This window comes from Mauremys mutica, chromosome 11, assembly GCF_020497125.1.
Source record: "Mauremys mutica isolate MM-2020 ecotype Southern chromosome 11, ASM2049712v1, whole genome shotgun sequence".
Lineage (NCBI taxonomy): Eukaryota > Metazoa > Chordata > Testudines > Geoemydidae > Mauremys > Mauremys mutica.
Window position 1 is genome coordinate 4,232,058 of NC_059082.1, and position 19,441 is coordinate 4,251,498.

General features: G+C 45.0%; 1 protein-coding gene across 5 annotated transcripts in view; it reads right to left on the reverse strand.

Annotated features, from left to right (window-relative positions):
• Positions 1–1,652: 1,652 nt before the first annotated feature.
• The window catches only part of FEM1B (fem-1 homolog B), a 48,920-nt gene continuing 31,131 nt past the window's right edge, over positions 1,653–19,441 (reverse strand). For 3 of the 5 annotated variants that reach the window (XM_044979504.1, XM_044979505.1, XM_044979503.1), the window contains exon 3: positions 1,653–5,834. In XM_044979504.1, the coding sequence (XP_044835439.1) occupies positions 4,199–5,834 (1,636 nt within the window). In that variant the 3' untranslated portion in view covers positions 1,653–4,198. Of the gene's footprint in view, positions 5,835–11,543; positions 12,509–17,700; positions 17,811–19,441 lie in introns of those variants that run through there. The other 2 variants (XM_044979502.1, XR_006572404.1) reach the window with 2 other exon arrangements.

A 19,441-nucleotide genomic window follows, 5' to 3' on the forward strand; every position in this document is an offset into this window, starting at 1 on the left:
ACTAATGACAGATTTTCCTGGGGGAGGGGAGGGAGGGGTGCAAGGAGGTGGCTTTTTTTTTTCTTCATACAAATCCAAAACATTAACAATAGCAAAGCCACAATTGCAAAACTAGGTAACCCTCTCGGGCTTGGCTACACTTACAGTTTGCAGCGCTGGTAGTTTGCAGCGCTGGTCATCCAGCTGTGTAGGAGCAGCGCTGGTGTGTGGCCACACTCACAGCTACCAGCGCTGGTGTGTGGCCACATTTGCAGCATTTCCAGCGCTGTTGGGAGTGATGCATTATGGGCAGCTATCCCAGCATTCAAGTGGCCGCAACGTGCTTTTCAAAAGAGGGGGGTGGAGTGGGGTCTAGTGTGACAGGGAGCGGGGGGAAAGAGAGAGTGGATTTTTGGAGCCAACACTGTGTGTTAGCTTCCTGACTTGAAAAATCAGAACATTTTTCCGACCCCTTAGTCTTAACTCTTAATTGCAAACAGCATGTAGGCAACACGACTCCCCGCTGTTTCCCTGCCTGCCTCTCATTTGATTGTTTACAGCCAGGTACAGATGATCACAGCAAACAGGAGATGTGTTTGTTTTTTAGATAGCAGCAGCAACGGAGGAGCTCCACAGAGCTCGTTCACAACAGGGAGGAGGATCTCATTTGATTGTTCACAGATTGATCACAGCAAACAGGAGCTGATAAGCAGCTCCGGTAGAAACAAAACAAAGAGAGGCTGCATAACAAAACAAAGGGAGTAATTTAGTTTAAAGCATTCTGGGATATCTCCTTATTCCCTGGAGGCCAATAAAAGCGCTGGTGTGTGTCCACACTTGATGAGCAGCGCTGGATCACCAGCGCTGCAATCGCTACACCCCAACCTGGCCAGGTGTACAGCCAGCGCTGCAGCCAGGGAGTTGCAGCGCTGGATGTGCCTTGCAGGTGTGGACAGTTACTAATTGCAGCGCTGGAAAGCCTCTACCAGCGCTGCAACTTGCAAGTGTAGCCAAGCCCTAAGTGAGCCTGATTCTGTAACAGCTTTCAGGTCCCCCTGAAGGCAACATTAGTTGGAATCAGTTAACACTTCACATGACCATCACCACCATCAAGACCTAGGGCTGCAGCCAAAAGGACTGTCTTGGGAACCGAGTATGGCATCAGGAGTCAAGAACTCCACTATAGACTTGCCGTGTTAGACCGTGGGCAAGTCACTTTGTGCGTTACCCAAAGCCCGATGATGTCAACAGGAATCATTTCATTGATTTCAGAGGACTTTAGCTTAGACCCTTCAACACTGTGCATCAATTCCCCAGTCTATAAAATAGGGCTAATAACACTCATCCATTTTTACACAGTGCTTGGAGAGCCACATGAGCTATATAAATGCTAAGTAGTAGTGTTGCTCTTGGATAATGGCATATTTTCTCTGCAGCTTTCCACATACTGAAGTCATGGGTGAAGGACCCTAGAATAGGAAGGATGCAATGGAACCAAAGGTGGAAATTAGCAGAACACAAATTGCGAGCTGAAATACAAGACCACCACCCTTCCCACCAGAACATTTGGGGTAATTTTGTTTTCTATTACACAGCAGAATGATTTGTAGAGGAGTTTCATTTAACTAACAATTTAATCTACAGAAATCTCAGGCATGTGTTTGTTCCAAGAATGGTTTTATGCAGATATTTCACAAGAATACATCATGTAGATTATTTTACATGTCAGAATCACATCCTGAGGAAAATAGTGCAAGGATGTGCTGTCTTAATTAACAGTACACAAATTGTAACCAGTGCCTTTCGAGCAATTCATAAAGCAGTCAGCTGTTATCTACTGCCTAGCTATTTTGCCAGCAGCATGTCACACGCACACACGCTACTAATATAGAACCAGTGTTCAGTCCTTTCTTCCCTAGTCAACTGAGTTTCAAGAACTCTTTAGTCTTACATTAATTATACACATTATAAATGCGTACTGAGGTGCAGCAGTGTCCAAATAACTTATTTGATGTAGGTGGCACATTATAGCAAGAGACGGAGTTTTTTCCCAACATATACACAGATTCATCTATCTGCTTATTTTAGTTGGTGTTAAAATATATCAGCCACCACTAACTTTACCACCATAATATATAGCTTCTGGTATTTGTTCTACATGTTCTCCAGCAAGGAAGGTCTTGAGGCTTTAGCTACAATGGACGTGATCCTGCAAGGTGCTGAGAAGCCATTGGCTTCAGGGGGCTTGAGGACATTTGTCATCTTGTGGGATCAGACTCAAACATATGAGCTTTAAAAACTCTTTCTGGCACCAGTAAGTTAAAAGCCTTTGAGGGTATCTAACAGCCAGGCTAGAAATTTTTATAATAAAACCTTAGCAAAACAGAAATCTAAGATTATGTGAAACTTCAGATTGTTGGTACATTTCAGATGGGCAGAGGAAGACATGCAAAGTACAAAATTACAGGAACACTATTGTCTTCCTGCCTGTTCTGTGAAAGGTTCTGTGGTGCTGCATTTGTTTTAAGGCCATGGGTGACTGAGTTTGGCTTTGTCATCTTTCCTGAAACGCTGAATTGCAACTATTGGTTTTTCACACTATAGTTGAAACTACATGAGATACAAATTACAAACACATTTCTCATTTGAGGATTTTGTTTTCACGCTCTGGCAGACTGAGAAGCTTGCAAGTTAAAGATGTAACGGTGCCAAAGCTTTTTCCTTTACAAGAGACACACAACAGTCTATATTTACAACACTATACAATCTGAGCAGCATTGTTCTGGGTGGCACTAACCAAAAATTAGAATTACAAACTAATTTCACATTCAGTGTTTATTTATTTGTAATACAAATGGAAACGTGTGCTCAGATCTTGCCTGAAGTTCTACTCAGATTGTTTAAAAAAATACAGAACATTATTTCATTGTCTGACCATTAAAAAGCCCTATTTAAAATAACAAACAGAATTTTCAGGAGCCCGTCAAAACAAGTGACATTTTACTGCTGCAACTTCTGCCAAGGAGAAGTACCTTCTCAAGTAACGCTATTATACAATCAGTTACTTCTCGTCATAAAAGAACATTTTAGTTATAGGATGATTTTTTTTAAAAAACCAACAATGTTACTGTAAGTTTTCATAATGAAAGGAATAAAAATCATGAAAAAATTTAAACTGAGTCAGGGAGACTAATTCCATGCTTATTGGAAACTTGGTTCTGATCATCATCATACTTAAAGGAAGACGTTTGGGCAAAGGGGATCCTTCGATGAAAGACTGCTCCATTAGGAAGACACAGCATTAGGAATTCTGGAGTGCAGTTTTAAAAACTGAGTCAAAATGTTGCATGTTAAGCACTAAAATGACAAAAAATTTAAAAGCTATTTGAAATGTGAGGGGACATGAACATGCACACACGCGCACCCTATCCATTATCTAGGTAGCCAGGCATGATATTTATAAATGAGTGGCTTGCTGCGTAAAAAGAAATTGATTGATTTAGATTCGTTTGGACAGATGTGCTAGTATAAATGAAGAACACGATTATTTAACTATTACTATATCAGCATATTCATACAGTTGAATTTAAACCTGTATTTCCTAATAGAGCGTCCCCATACTTCTACAGCTGTCGATAAGTGCTGCTTACATTTCAAAAAAAAGAACAGGAATAGTTTAAAATGTTACTGATCGCTTCAGTGTTAACTGAATGGCATAAAAAGATGGTAAGAAAGGAGAGCCATCTGTATATTGGGATTTATCACCAACTACAAGATACTTTCAAATTCTTTTTGTCCCTTCCTTCTCCCAAGAAGACTTTAAATCTACAAATTTGCTGCAGAGGTAATGTGGTGGCATGAGCTTTTTAACAGAAACATCTTTTTAAGGGGCTGTTTAAAGCATTCTCAGCTGTAACTCATGAATGCACGTGCATATTTGAAACAATATTTTGTGCTTGCTACATTTGGTGTTTGTTTTCATTTTGTTTTTGTTTTTTAATCAAAAACGAGTGACCACCTTTTCAGACACCAGACTGTAGTTACATCCAAGCAATGTGGCTTTTTCCCCCCCAAGATCTGTTTGAGAACAGAGGCTGAAGACCGAATGCAAAGAAACAAAACCCCCAAAAGTGGAGAAAACTAATCTATGCACATGTTTTCTATCGTCTGTGATTTAAGTCTTCTCTGAGTAGCACCACCTTGAAAGATTTTATGTGGCCTAATGAAATTCTACAAATTCTTCCAGAGTTCTGGGGATCTGCTTTTGGTAGCTTATGTTATAGATCCGCACTGCGCGGGCAGCCAGGCACTTGAGGCTCAGCTTCATTTGAGTTTTAAGGAGTATTTCAGACACCCCAGTTGTACTTTTATCAAGAGGAGTTTTCTTTTGCTTATTTGTCATGTCTGTATGAGCACCAGCCTCCACCAGACTAATGATAATCGAATGCAAAGTCAAAAAATCACTGATGGGTCTGTTGTACTGAACAATGATGTGAAGTGCGCTGTTTCCTTCGCTGTCCACAGCATTCACTTCAGCACCACAGTCTAATAGGAGCTTGGTGACAAGTGCATTTGGAAAGCTGCAGACGTCATTTGTGTGGAAGTCATCTACTGGTGTACTGGAGTTGACAGCGTGATGCAGCAAACTAGACCCATCCCGAGTTCTGGGATCAAGATTAATCAAGTTATAAATCTGCTTGTTGAGTCGAGCCTGCTCTTCTTCACCGCACTGAGTCTTGGTTGAGATGCACACCAAATACAAGAAGGTAAAAATATTGCATTCGTAGTTGTCCATGGCTGTGTGGATGTCAGTGTCTTGGTTGCTTTTAATCCTGGACATTCCTTGTTCTATTTCCAAGACACTACACCTCAAAACACTTTCTATGTCCTTGGCTTTAACAGGCTCATTCAAGTGTATCATCTGAGAGAAGACTTGAGCAAACCTCAAGAGATCCTTATGGGTATTCCTATTACCTTTCTGCCTCAAATGCAAAGCATGAAGCCACAGTTTGATACACTGTTCAAACTCCATGTTATCTGCATAAACAGCCCCACGATAAATAATAGGATGCGAAACATCTATATTGTCCGAGCCCAAAATTCGTTCACGCACTATGAGGCCTTCCATGTGAAGGGCATCTCTGTCCTGCCTAATAGATTCTAATTCCTGAGGAGTTCTGCATTCAGTTCTGTTTCCATAAGCTTCGATTTGTGGAAGAACCTCTTTCTCAACGATGTTCTCACTGTCTCTATACCTCTCCAGCATTGCTAAATATAAATAGTGATAAGTCTTCATTATATCGTAATTTTCTCTGTCATTTGCAAACGATGCACCCAGAAGTTCCAAAGCTTCAATTCTACTTTTTCTGTCGCAGTCCGCATGAGCAAGAAGAAGTTCAACTACATCTGCCTTACAGCTCTCAGCAGCTACTTTTAATGGAGTCATTCCATGGCCATTCACCATCATTGCAGATTTCCATTTGACCAGCTCTCTAACAATCTCTAAATGGCCAGCTTCAGCTGCGAAGTGTAATGCTGTAGCACCACAGTGGGCCTTGGCATTGGGATCAGCATGTTGTTCTAGGAGATATCTCACCACATCCGTGTGCCCCTTGTAAGCTGCAATCATAAGGCAAGTGTTGTCATACTTGTTGGCAATACTGATGTTAGCATTATTTTCTACCAGATATTTCACGATGTCCAGTCTGCCATCAAAGCATGCGGCCCGCAGCGGAGTTGAATTGGTCACAGTAGTGTGGTTCACATTGGCTCCATGACTAACTAGCAGTTTGACGACTTCAAAGTGTCCGGCTCCTGCTGCACACCAGAGAGCTGTGGCTCCATCAATGACATAACTACAAATGTAAAGACAAAAAACAGGCAGTTAAACTGCTGCACTTTGTAAGAGATCAGAGTAGTCTGCAAGAAGCATGTTACCAATATTCCAAGTTTATATTCGACACAGGCAGATATTTTAGAGCCATCCCATTTTATCCTTGGAGATATTTATCAGCAGAGCCAAGACAAAATAAGGCAATCAGCAAGTACACAGATGTCCAGAAGAAAAAAAAGTTAGAGATTGAGATTTTCAAAGCAGTGCCAGGGATTTAGCCACATGACTCCACTAATATTAATAGAATCGCCTAGAGACATTCAGTAAAGGAAGGTGAACCTACAGATCTATAGAATTACATAAGGAGAATAAAATTCAGAGTTAAAAAGATAAAGTCTGATGTTTTCTCCACTTCACTAGGCCACTGGAATGGCACTGGAATGTGGAAACAAGAGCTGTTTATATCGCAGCAATATGGATGGAAACAGTATCTCAGACTTCACTGGGAAACCAAACCATTGCAAAAGGACAAAACCATCTTTCATTTCAGTTTGTGGACCTGCTCAGGCGTTCTCCAGAGTTAAAACTGAATAATAAAACATCAGCGTGACTTAATAATTATGCTGCAAATGCACATAAGTAATTTTGTGAGAATAGTCACGTGTATTTGCATGCTCAAGTGCTCAGAAGACACCCAACAGGACAAGCTTCAGAATTTTGATCTAAAGACAGTTCCTAGGTCTAGATTCTGATATCCTTACTCAGCATGAGCCGTTCCTTACTCCCCAAACAGTCTCTCTGAAATCAGTCTCTCTGAAGATGTGAGGAAGGATTTCAAGCCCTGGCCCTATGACCAGAAGTGCTTTCTTGGTGCAGCAGGGGGACACATACACAAAACAAGAATTTGGGGAGTAAACAATTGGGTGTTACGAGCCAGTCTTCCTTAGTTTGCACCTTGGCAGAGACTAGAGGCACCATCGCAGACTCCCTAGCACAACTGTGGCAATCAGGCTCACAAGAATGATAGAAGATACAGGGAGCACAAACAGTGAATGCACAGCACACCTCCCATGCCCTAGCCTGAATATCCTCATGCAGGGGGGTAGGAGAGGAAGTTTAAACAGGTGGTGCATCAAAATGACGTAGGCCTAAATCTGTGCCAGGAAGAAGTGAAAGGACCCAGCCATCCCATAAACACACAGTGATGTAGAGAAGAAGAGACTTCTCCATCCAACAGCAGAGTGGTGATAACAGCCCTTCCCAGGGTGGATACAAATCAATGTTGTTTTTGATAAGTTTTTTCCTCAAAAAGCATTTTATCTAAAGATAGTTTTAATTAAGATACATTATAGCTCAAAGATATCTCATCATGGAATTATAAATTCTAATTCTGTAGTATGAGACAATATATTCATTTAATGTTTAAGAAAAGTTTTGTAAATGAGTTCCAATAGTTCATGGATTAGAGACCCAATCTTACATGGTTCCAGGGACTTCTGTATAGATCATTTAGATTAATCTTTCTATTTACCCAATGGGACTCAGTGCTCAGTCTAGAAGATACCATCAGAGATGCTTAGGCCTGGTCTACACTAGTGGGGGGGTGTCAATGTAAGATACGCAACTTCAGCTATGGGAATAACGTAGCTGAAGTCGACGTATCTTATTTTGACTTTCCTCCCGTCCTCACGGCACGGGATCGACGGCCGCGGCTCCCCCATCAACTCCGCTTCCAACTCTCTTCCTGGTGGCGTTTCGGAGTCGACGGAAGCGTGTTCGGGGATCGATATATCGCGTCTTGTCTAGACGCGATATATCGATCCCCAATAGATCGATTGCTACCCACCGATACGGTGGGTAGTCTGGACGTGCCCTTAGTATTGCAGTTCTCAAACTGTGGATTTGTGTCTCCAGAGATAACATGCTTGTTAACAGCAAAAATGTTTTAAATAAATAAATAATATGTAGAGGTGAGAAATAACAGACCTCAACCCTATTGTCCGTCTTCAAATTTGTGTACACAGAGTCAATCCCTTACCTCTCTCTAAAAGTGCAAAGTTTCAAAAGTTCAATGAATAGAAGATTGTTGGGGGTGGAATAGATCTGGACAAGGAGAAGTCTGGAGATAAATGTGAGAAGGGAGGTCAGGGAGTAGAAACAAAAGTGAAACTCTTTGAGCCGCATATTCCAGAAGTCTTGAGGTCTTTCTGAGTGTAGCCTTCATTGATTTGAGATCTACCATACCATTCTGTCACTAGAAGGGAAAACCTATAATGGCAGCAGGCTGTAAAAGAAACCCAGTTTGGGTCTCATCTATCTCTGAGTTGTGAAGAATATGATTAAGATTATAACAATCAACAAGAATGCACTTTTATGTAGAAAACCATGATTAAATTTAGTCTTCCTGACTAGTGATTTAAATCAACTTGATTTAAATCAAATCCACCCTGGCCCTTCCTAGCATTGACTGGGAGCAGGAGTCCCTCCTCCATCTCAGAAACAGGAGAGAGCCCCCATACACATACACCTCCACTCTACTCATTCTCGAGGAATTTTTCTTTGGAAAGAATGATCAAAAATAAGCATTCTTGGGTTCAGCCTCTCTCCCTCAGTGCCACAGAGAGGAATTGCTCTTAGCTTCTCTCCTGAGCTGGTGGAGAGGCATAGATATAGTAACTACAGGCTATCAATTGACAGCCAGATGAAAGTCAGCAGCTGGTACCCAATATGTTCTCTCTCTCTCTCTCTTTCTGTATCTGAAGCAAGCTCTTCCTTTTCATACAGGCAGCATAAAGAAAGCAAATCTGTGAAGCTTGAGTTTGCTTTTAGGGCAACTTTAGCTTTATGGATATGGTTGGGCAGGAGATTTCAGCTTTTTTATTTTATGAACCATTTTTGGGTGCATACATGTTGGAACACGTTAGAACAGTGTTTCTCAAACTGGGGTTGCCACTTGTGTAGGGAAAGCCCCTGGCGGGCCGGGCTGGTTTGTTTACCTGCTGCGTCCGCAGGTCCAGCCGATCGTGGCCCCAGCAGCCCCTATTGGCCTGGAGCGGCGAACCACAGCCAGTGGGAGCCGCGATCAGCGGGACCTGTGGACGGGGCAGGTAAACAAACCGGCCCGGCCCACCAGAGGCTTTCCCTACACAAGCGGCGACCCCAGTTTGAGAAACACTGTGTTAGAATAGCATTGCAACAAGAAGTTTTAAGAACAAGGGCAGTAACAGAGGTGAAGAAAGGAAGGTCCACTCAAGAACACAGAAACAAGACATTCTAGAGAGGTAACCTTGGTTGATTATAAGTGTTATTCATAATCTAGTAAAATTTCACTGTATAGTATTCATTCCATGCTAAACTAAAATACTTACATCAGTGCAATGGTTCTAAAAAGCTGAGGGACTAAGACTCATTTAGAAAAGCCTCAGGCAATAGCTCTGTCCACACTACACAAAATAAATCCATTTACAAATATGATTTAACACACAGCTAAAACTGCATAAACATGTTTAAATAATCCTCTTTAACAAGGTATCAGAGCAACCACAATGCTCTTCTGATGAGCTTTGAAACCCATAGTATCAGAGGAGTAGCCGTGCATGCATCCGACGAAGTGGGTATTTACCCACGAAAGCTCACGCTCCAATACGTCGGTTAGTCTATAAGGTGCCACAGGACTCTTTGCTGCTTTTTGAAACCCATAGACTCTTGGGTCAGTTAAGGTAGTTTTCTACAAACCAGGCAGTTTAGCAGCCAAGAATTTTAGCTTACTTTTGAGAAAAGTTTCTTCTGCACCTTCAGTCTGTATGCACTTAGCTTGCTAGTGTGCTGATGTAAAGTCCACAACTATCCCTGTCTAAGTCATAAGATTACTCTGTATTCCCAACTAAGGAAGAGTAAAATGGCTGGCAAGATGCAGGAACTGAGTTTGTGGAAACTACAGCTCCTTATACAACCCTGTCCAGAATGCTCCATAGCTCAAGACTAAACTCTTGTGGCCCCAGCAATCAGAGCTAAAGTAACCTTTAAAAAAATAATTACCATTCAGTAAAATATGAATGTCCAAATTAGAAATAAAACTTCATTAAAATGTAGATATCAATACAGCCATAAAAACCATCTCCCATGCCTTTAACAGCTAGAGTAAGCAAGAGAGAGGGGAATTTGCGCTCTCACTGGAGGTTTTCAAAGCACTTTTAAAACATTTAAGCCTCACAAAATCCTTGTATGCTACATATGCAACCAAAAGGGTCCTTTTTCTGATAACTAATTACTGTACATTTGGGCTGAGAAGGGCCCTATAGCATATTACAAATGCAGCTATAGCATCTCATGCTGTGATCCTGTCATACATCTCAAAAGCTAAGCACCAATCGGTAGCTGACTGTGAGATCCAGCTGTGCAGGAAGTGATGGTGGTGATTCAATATAGGCCGTTCTCTTTCCCGTGACTCTGAAATGAACTGGTCCCACAGCTTTTGTCAGAGGGTGCTGAGCTGCTGGGGACATGTCTTGCAAGAGAAGGAAAACTGATCTTGTGACCAGAATGATCCCATAGCACATCTTCCAAGAACAAAATTATTATCCGCAGTGTCCTGGCTAAATCCCAGCTCTGGTGATTACATTCTCTCTCCCAAAACTCCCCATGCAGTTTGAGTTGAATAGTGTACTTTTCTCCCCTTCCTGTCCTAAACTGTTGTGTGCCGTTGAGCACCTCCTTCAAAGAATACTGCATTTTAGTGTTGGAGGAAGTGATGTCTCCTGTATGGTTTATATAATACAGTAGTTGGTTTTGGGATAAACTGTACTATACAAAAGAGTAATACCATTTGTGGAGTAATTGAGAGAAGAATCCCTGTCTACCTTATCTAGAACCAGAGGCATTATAAATTATATCTAGAGCAGCTAAAAAGGAGGGTGGCTACATACAAACAGAGCATTCATGTAGCTCACACCTTCCCTTTCCATGCGACCCATGGTAGCAGTGAGGTCATAGAAAAATACATTCTAGTACATCCTGAAAAAAGGCCACTTGCCCAAGGCAAAGGCGAAACTTTCCCTGGGGAGCTGAGGTGTGGGAGTTGTGGCTAGCCCCATTAGATTCTGTATAAGGTAAGATTTTTTTAAACAACAACAAAAAAATACATGTTTTTCCCATGTAGTTGGGAAGATAGCCTTGCAAATGTGAACTGAGGGAGTCATGACTCCCTGAGTCTACACACAACTCCTGTAGCACTGCTACTGCTCATAGCTTTCCCAGTAGAGTGCGGGTGAGAATGGGGGGAACCTTAGTTAGTTTAACAGCTACTATTCCGACTCTGGTAGGAAAGTGCTGTGTGTTCCCCATAATCACACAGAGAGGGTATGTCTACACTAGGAACATTGCAGTGGTATAGCTGCATCACTTGTAGCGTAGATGCCTACTACAATGACGGAAAGGGTTCTTCCGTTGCTGCAGTAAATCGATCTGTCTGGGAGGCAGTAGCTAGGTCGACAGAATTCTTCTTTCTGCAATGGGCATTAGAACAACTTAATCACAGCGCACAGGACGTGAACATTTTCCCAGGCCTCAGTGATGTAGGTAAGACAATCTAACTTTGTAGTGTAGACCAGCCCAGGGTCTGGTTAGCAAGATCTTTCAGCATCTGTTTCTGAGACAGCTCAATTTTCATCCTGGCTTTGCGATTCCCCTTTGAAAGAGGTAGGGGTAAGAGACAGCAGCACTGTGTACGTACCCATCGAAGCGGACCGTGCCAGTCTGATGGGTCTGCACCCGGTAATGTTCTAGCAGCAAGCGCACCACCTTGGTGTGACCGTTACGGGCGGCGATGATCAGGGGCGTGGAGCGCTGACCACCCTGCTGGCTGACGTAGCTCAGCAAGTACCTGATGTCATTCTCAGAGCGGTTGAGCAGCAGGGCAGCCAGGGTCAGCACTCTCCCTTCACTGGCCGCCTTGTACACGTAGCCGGCCAGACCTTCCATGGCCTTCTCCTCCTCCCAACTTCTCCTCCTGCTGCCACCGCCACCTTCAGGCCGGCCAGCTGCCGCTGGTGCCAAGGCCAGGGTAGTCTCTTCCTCCTCCGTCCTGAATCGGTCCACGGCGGGGGGCACATGCGGGCAGGCCCTGACCAGAGCCCAGCTGGCCCCCTCGGGGTCAGCAACAGCGCAGGGTGACCTGAGTCTCCACCACTACCCACAGCCCCAAGGGCGCCCTGTCAGTGCCACATTCTCCAGCCCCTCCCAGTGCCACGTGCCATGGCAGGTGGGCAGCCGAGGGCAGCCACCACTCTGGGGCTCAGTGCCCACTACCCCCCCCACAGGGCCGGGGGGCAGGGAGCCCCCCCAGGAAAGCTCCCCAGGGAGGGCCTGGTGGGGGAGGGACCCAGGAGGGGGACGAGGGGGCGGGAACCCCCCCTTCGCTACAGGCCCCCAGAGGAGGACTGGGGGAGGCAGGGACCCAGGAAGGGCGGGGGGTCCGACACGCCCCCTTACTACGGGTGCCCGGAGGGGCCTTGGTGGGGGGCAGGGACCAAGGAGAAAGCAGAGGCGCGGGCGCCCCTGCCTCACTACGGGTACCCGGAAGGAGCGTGGAGGGAGGACAGGGACTCTGAGAGCGCGAGTTCCCAGGAGTGACAGGGTCGAGCCCCACCCTCCCAGCTACGGGTCCCCGCAGCCGCGGCTCCCTCAGGGTGGCCTGTGCCGCTCCCCTCCCCCGCCCGCGCGCGCGCGCGCGCCTTCTAGGCCGCTGAGATTCCGGAAGCAAAAGCGGAAGTGGCCCAGTCCCCCGTGGAATCCATCCCGGCCGGGAAACTACGACCCGAGCAGAACCGTTCCGGGGTTGGCGGGGCCCGCGGCAGGACCTAGGGGTGGCGGACGGTGCCAGGGACTGGCCCTGCTCGGAGGGAGCCGGGCTGGGTCCCCCCATTCGGCCCCTACGCAGGACAGGGCCATGGCACCCAACGGTGGGGTTCCCGGCCGGGCTGTGCCATGGCGGGGGGGGGGCTTCCCCAAAGCTGGTTCGTGGGTCTCCAGCCGCCCCAGGTCCCACCTCAGCCCCTCCTGCTGGGGCACTTGCCTGGCGCCCCCCACCCCTCCACACACACCCAGGCCTGATCTGGCTGCAGCCATCGAGGACCTTCAGGTGCCCCCCCCCTCCTGCAGGTAGCTGAGGGCAACCAGCCAAACAGGGAATCAAAATAAATCCCCCTCCCTCCAACTATTGGGAAAAATGGCAACACTGCTAGCACCCCACTCATCCAGAGAATCTTCCAAAAATAACAGAGTAGATTAGAGCTACGTTTCAAATGTAAAAGTAATTGGGGAACAACCCTGTTTTGGTGAGGGGGAAGTTTTAGGCTTCTTAATAAATCATAAAAAGGCACAAGCTTAATTTTTAATTCTTGTGCGAGGCACTTTACGGAGCTGTTAGGGATAAGGAATGCAACAATGCCCACCAGCATTATGAGGTCCCTGCTTCTTGGTTACCATCTGTTGTGGAGTTTTCTTTCTTTTGTTCTATGCTACTTGCCATGTGTCACTGCCTGGACCATGTGCTGCATGAAAGGGGCTTCTCGGGTGAGTGAAATGCAGAACTAAACAATCAGCATTAATAATAAAAGGAGAATTGTGTTTTTTGAAAAAACTGTCACATATACTAATTTTATATATACACTAATGTTACCAATAATGAAAGCAGATAATTTTTAGCCTGATAGCTACACAAAGCAAAGTAAAGGTCCAAACAAAGGAGATTGGGTGGGGTGATGTTCTATAACAAGGTTGAACAGCAAGTACAATATTCCTGAGATACAGAACCACACTGGCTATGTTTGGGGGTGGTTTATTATTAATTATCTATATTGCAGTAGTATGTAGAGGTTCCAACCAAGATGGGGGCCCAGTGTGGTGGGCACACTGGAAACACAATAGGGCCCAATCTTGCAAACTCTTATGAACATGCTTAATTTTACTACCACGAGTAGTCCCACTGAAATCAATGGGCTACACAGAGTAGTAAAGTAAAGCCCATGCATGTGTTCAGGACCTGGGCCCTAGAGAGAAACACTAATCCATAGATTTACAGTCAAGCTAGACAAGACAAATAGAGTAGGAGGGAGACTAGAGGCGAAATGACTTGCCAAGGTAAACAAACCAGCCTGGCCTGGCCAGGGGCTTTCCCTACACAAGTGGTGACCCCAGTTTGAAAAACACTGTTCTAACGTGTTCCAACATGTATGCACCCATAAATGCGTAGAGGGCTCTTTACTGTAGCTGACAAAGACATATGATTAGGGTGACCAGATGTCCCATTTTTAAAGGGACAGTCCTGGGTTTTGGGACTTTTTCTTATATAGGCGCCTATTACCCATCCACCGTCCTGTTTTTCCACAGTTGCTATCTGGTAACCCTACATATGGTCCAATGGCTGGAAGCTAAAGCTAGAAAAATTCAGGCTTGAGATAACATGAAAACTTCTGTGTTTCTGTGTTCTTGAGTGGACCTTCCTTTCTTCACCTCTGTTACCGCCCTTGTTCTTAAAACTTCTTGTTGCAATGCTATTCTAACACAGTGTTTCTCAAACTGGGGTCGCCGCTTGTGTAAGGAAAGCCTCTGGTGGGCCGGGCCGGTTTGTTTACCTGCCCCGTCTACAGGTCCGGCCGATCGCGGCTCCCACTGGCCGCGGTTTGCTGCTCCAGGCCAATGGGGGCTGCTGGAGCCGTGATCGGCCGGACCTGTGGACAGGGCAGGTAAACATGTCCTATAAGGCAGGGACTCGAACTCACTCTTCCTGCTTGTTGTGTAAAAAACAGAATTTTCCAATGATCTTTATGAAATTCTGCCCAGACGAGCCTTGGATTTTCCCAGTCTCAACTTGTACCTCTGTTCAAGGGCATAATTCAACTCCCATTAGTATCAGTGGGAATTTTGTCACTGACTTCAATAGGACTGAGACCCAAGTGTCTATAGGTGTAATTCTGCTCTCTATCACTCCTGCTCCTCCATTAGCAGCTTCACTAAGGTTGCATCAGTTCAACTGGGGGGAAATGTAGCCCCATCTGTTTACTTGTTTCTCCCTTTTGTCTACCGTACTCCCCTTCTCCGGAAGCTTTTAACAGATATGTCTCGTTGTGACCAGTTATTTGTTATAACTACCTGACACTGTAAGTAAAGTGATCGACTAATTGTACTGAGGTCTGCTACATGCCATTGTTTTAAGGTGGATACAGTAACAGCAACATTAATAGTTAATTTAAAATAATGCAACTAGACCCGCTGCTTTCTGTGGAAACTTTGCTACAAGCTAGTCCATCTATTATGTATGGGAGCAATGGCCTAATTCTGCCAAAGGCAACTGCCAAAATAGGTACTGAAGATACAACAGCAAAGTGACACAGTACATAGTGTTAAGTTGTTGGGTCACCCAGGATCAGCTTTAACAGGCACATAAACACAGAAGCTACAATACAATAATACTGGCTCATGTTACAGTCGTAAATTGAAAGCTGTTGTCTCCACTATCTCAAGAATTCCCCTTGTTTTGGCTCTCTGGACTTTTTAGGGTTAAACGTCCCAGGAGAAGGAAATGCTAAGTCACAAGCATAATCAGTCCTAAAGATCCCAGTTAAGGGGTGATCCTGCGAGATGCTGAGGCCTTGCTACTCATTGATTTTAATGCATGCTGTGGGCGTTCAGCACCTGTGTTAGACAACAGAAGGGTGGCATCAGGTAATCGAGGGATACATTTCAGTGCATCAGACCACGCGGGTCATTGTATAGGCACGTCCCCTAAATAACAATACTTTTATATTCCCCCGAAGGTCTGAAAGCACTTTACAAAGGAAAGTAAATCTCACTACCCACATTCAACAGCTTCAGTCCTGAGGCAGAAGGTCCAGTTCACCATTGCCCTGCTCCCTGTGTCATCGTTAACACCAGTGAGAGTGAGTATAACACGCTGCCGGTCTGATCTGGGAGCATTTTACACTGGTGTAGGTGACTCCACAAAGTGCAGGGCAACAGTGAATTGGCCCAGAATGAATAAGGGTTTTTTAAGCTATTTAGGTGCCTGAAGATGCAGCTAGGCCCCTAATGGGGGTTTTGAACAGCACCTAACTCCTCCAGTAGCCTAAGCACTTTTAAAAATGCCTCTAGATGCCTCGTTGTCTCTTTCACCACCTAGGTAGCGTTAAACATCTGGCCCCAAGTGACTTGGCCTTGGCTACAGCAGGTCAGTGGCTGAGCTAGGAAGAGAATCCATCTCCCCTGACTTCTAGTCACATGCCCCCTCCACTGAACTACTCCATTGCCGTCTATGACTGATAAGAGAGTCTCCTCCCCCTTACCATAGACTGAATCACGAACAACGTGTGGGGGGAAATATGTGAAATGAGGACAGTGGAAAAAACTCAGCGTGAGGATTCAAAGACCTTGTATGTGGTCTCAGCCTTGTCCTTCTTTAATCTCTTGCATTTCCATAGAGTCTTACTCCAGAGGCTCTCACAGTGCTTTATGGTTCACTGCTGTCTTGTGAGAAAGTGAAGTACTAATAACCTTGTTCCATATGTAACACCAGCAGATCCTGGTCATCGGTGGGTGGAATCAAATCTGAGACTTCTGGAGCTAAATGCATGAGCCTCTACTGCATGAGCTAAAAGCCACAGCCCTTAGTGAAGGCTGTAGAGCAGACTCGTTAATCTCTACGTGGTCTTGTTGCCATTAGAGGGGACAGAACACCACACCCAAGAGGTGTGTGGGTTACACATAGATTATGAAAATGAAGCACACAGAACTTGCCCATGGTCACACTGAGTCTGTGTCAGGAAAAGATCCCAGATCTCCTGACTCCCAGTCCGGTGACTTATTTTAATTAAGGGCTGTGTTTGAAATAATAATTAAAAATATGATAAACTGCTCATTTGTGAAAATCCCTATTTCTCATGCCATTTTCATAGCTGAAAATCATTTTCCATCTTTGGATCTGACATAAAAAGAGATGAGGGCATATTGCATGAACAATTAGTGGTTGGTCCAAAAGGCAATTAAAGGGTTAAAAGATTGGGGGTGGAGGGGTCCTATTTTAAAAATAGCAAAGATTATCTGACTGTACTTTGAAGAGGGTATGTGAATAAAATAAGCTGCCCAGATTTGCTGCCTGGAATATGGGGACAGCGCACTGAGGGGGCAGGACATGAACTCAGAGGATTTGCAATGATTTACCTTCTGCTCCGATAAGCCGAGATCACAGCTTCTCGCCTAAAACATTATTGCGGATCCCGAGTCTGTCTGTTCCTCTAAGGCCCCAGTCCTGCCATGAGCTCCATGCGGATGTGTCTGTGTGATGCTCATTACAGGCCCAAGGACCTAGTGAGCATGGCCAGTTACTGAGATCCCAGACCTCAAGAGGTGCTGATAGTAAGAGATTACACAAAGCTAGCTGATATACACAGCAAATTCATAGCACACGTGTTGTGGTTTGCTCCTTGGAAGGCCCAGTGTTTCTCACCCCTCCCCTCCACATGTTCCTCAGCCTCAATCTTGATATCAGGCTCACCCGATGCGGGGGGCAAGGTTAATTCCCTCTGGAGCCTTCGCACCCCCCTTGAATCAGCCATTCGAGGCACTACTGCTGCCAAATCAGCACGAGAATTCCTGCTGAGCTGATTTCTCAGCGCTCACCCTCCCGCCTGACCTGGGGGCTTTAGCCGATGTATAAGGTAAATATCTCCGTGCATGCCAACTGCTGGTAAAGTAATTACAGCCACAGAAGTAACACACTGTTTTCAGACAGAGTTTTTTTAAGGCCTTTGTGTTTGGCTGGTGAATTGCTTTTGGAATAAGCTCCTTTACGCCACAGCATTCATTCACTCTTACAATTCCCAGTGAACATAATCCTGATTGACTCCCACTACAGCGTGTTCTCAGTTGACTTTGTCCTCTGGCCTTATGTTATTTCTTCCTGAAAATCTCCTCTCTGCAGCTTTGTTGGCACCTGCAAAGGGCTCTGTGGCACAAGCAATAAAGCAAACTGAGTGAACTCTTCACTTCCTAGCCAGTCACACTCCGCTCCAATGGGGCCACCTCTCCCCTCCCCATTCACGTACAGCGCTCATTAATGGCCATGCGATACGCACACCCTAGCAGTCCAGTGACCTGATGATGACTACAGCTGATTCAAGTTTAAGGCTGGAGTTGTGTTGCTGATCGTTGCTGCCTTTTATGGGGTGGGTCCCTCCAGGGCACCATTAGTTGTACACAGGGACTACTCAGCAGTAGCGCTCACATTATGAAGCAAAGCAATCTTGAAAAATTTAATTCCATCTTAAGACCATAAGAACAGCCCCACTGGGTCAGACCAATGGGCCACTTAGTCAAGTATCCTGTCTCTGACAGTGGCCAATGCCAGATGCTTCTGGCAGTTGGCGGTTTAGAGACACCTGGAGCATGGAGCTGCATCCCTGATCATCTTGGCTAATAGCCATTGCTGGACCCACCCTCCGGGAACTTATCTAATTCTGTTTTGAACCCTGTTATAGTCTTGGCCTTCACAACATCCCCTGGCAAGGAGTTTCACAAGTTGACTGTGCGTTGTGTGAAGAAGTATTTCCTTCTGTTTGTTTTAAACCCGCTGTCTATTAATTTCATCAGGTGACCCCTGGTTCTGGTGTTATGTGAAAGGATAAACAACACGTCCCTATTCACTTTCTCCACACCATGCATGATTTTATAGACCTCTGTCCTATCTCCACCCTTAGTTGTCTCTTTTCTAAGCTGAGCAGTCCTAGTCTTTTTAATCTCTCCTCACATGGAAGCTGTTCCACCCCCTAATCATTTTTGTTGCCCTTCTCTGCACTTTTTTCAGTTCTAAACTTGTTCAAGCAATCTACATGGACTGTTCATTAGAGGCCACCCTTCAGTGGTTTAGAAGCTAGTATTAGCTAGTTTCAAAGCACTTTACAAACGTTAAGTAATCCTTATGACTCCCCTTAGGGTTAGTTAGGTATAATTCCCATTTTATCGGCACACAGGCTGGGACTACGCTAGCGCTTTTATCTCTAAAATTGTCCAATTGTCAACACTGGTATAGCTACCTCCCAATAGCAACAGTGGGAGCTGTAGCATAGACAGGGCTATATGGCTTATGCACTACGATCATCTAACTAGCTCACAGAAGCACTATAAGGCTTGGCAGGAGAAACAGTGGGAAATTGTTGGGAAAAGCCCTAGTGTAGACAGAACCATAGAGAGATCACTGGATGTGCTCAAGATCAATGCTGGGATCAGAAGACAAGAAGTTCCTTGTTCCCAGATCACATTACTTAGCCCTGCATTCTGCATGTGCCTCCACCTTTGTGTTTCTAATTGAGCTTGTTTGTTCGTTTTCCTCTGATGTGTTAGCTAATAACAACCCACTGCTGAAAGCAGTTGACAAGACTAGATGGATCAGTGACGTGTTGTGACATGGGAACACTTCTGTTTATTTACTACATGACAATTTCTTTGGCACATTTAAAAACATAAGCCAAAATAACTTCCTGCTTTCTCAATCTTTGCATTCCTAATCTTGAATTTCTGAATGAACGGAGCTTGATTTATGCAGCATTGCTGTAGCCGCATCAGTCCCAGAACATTAAA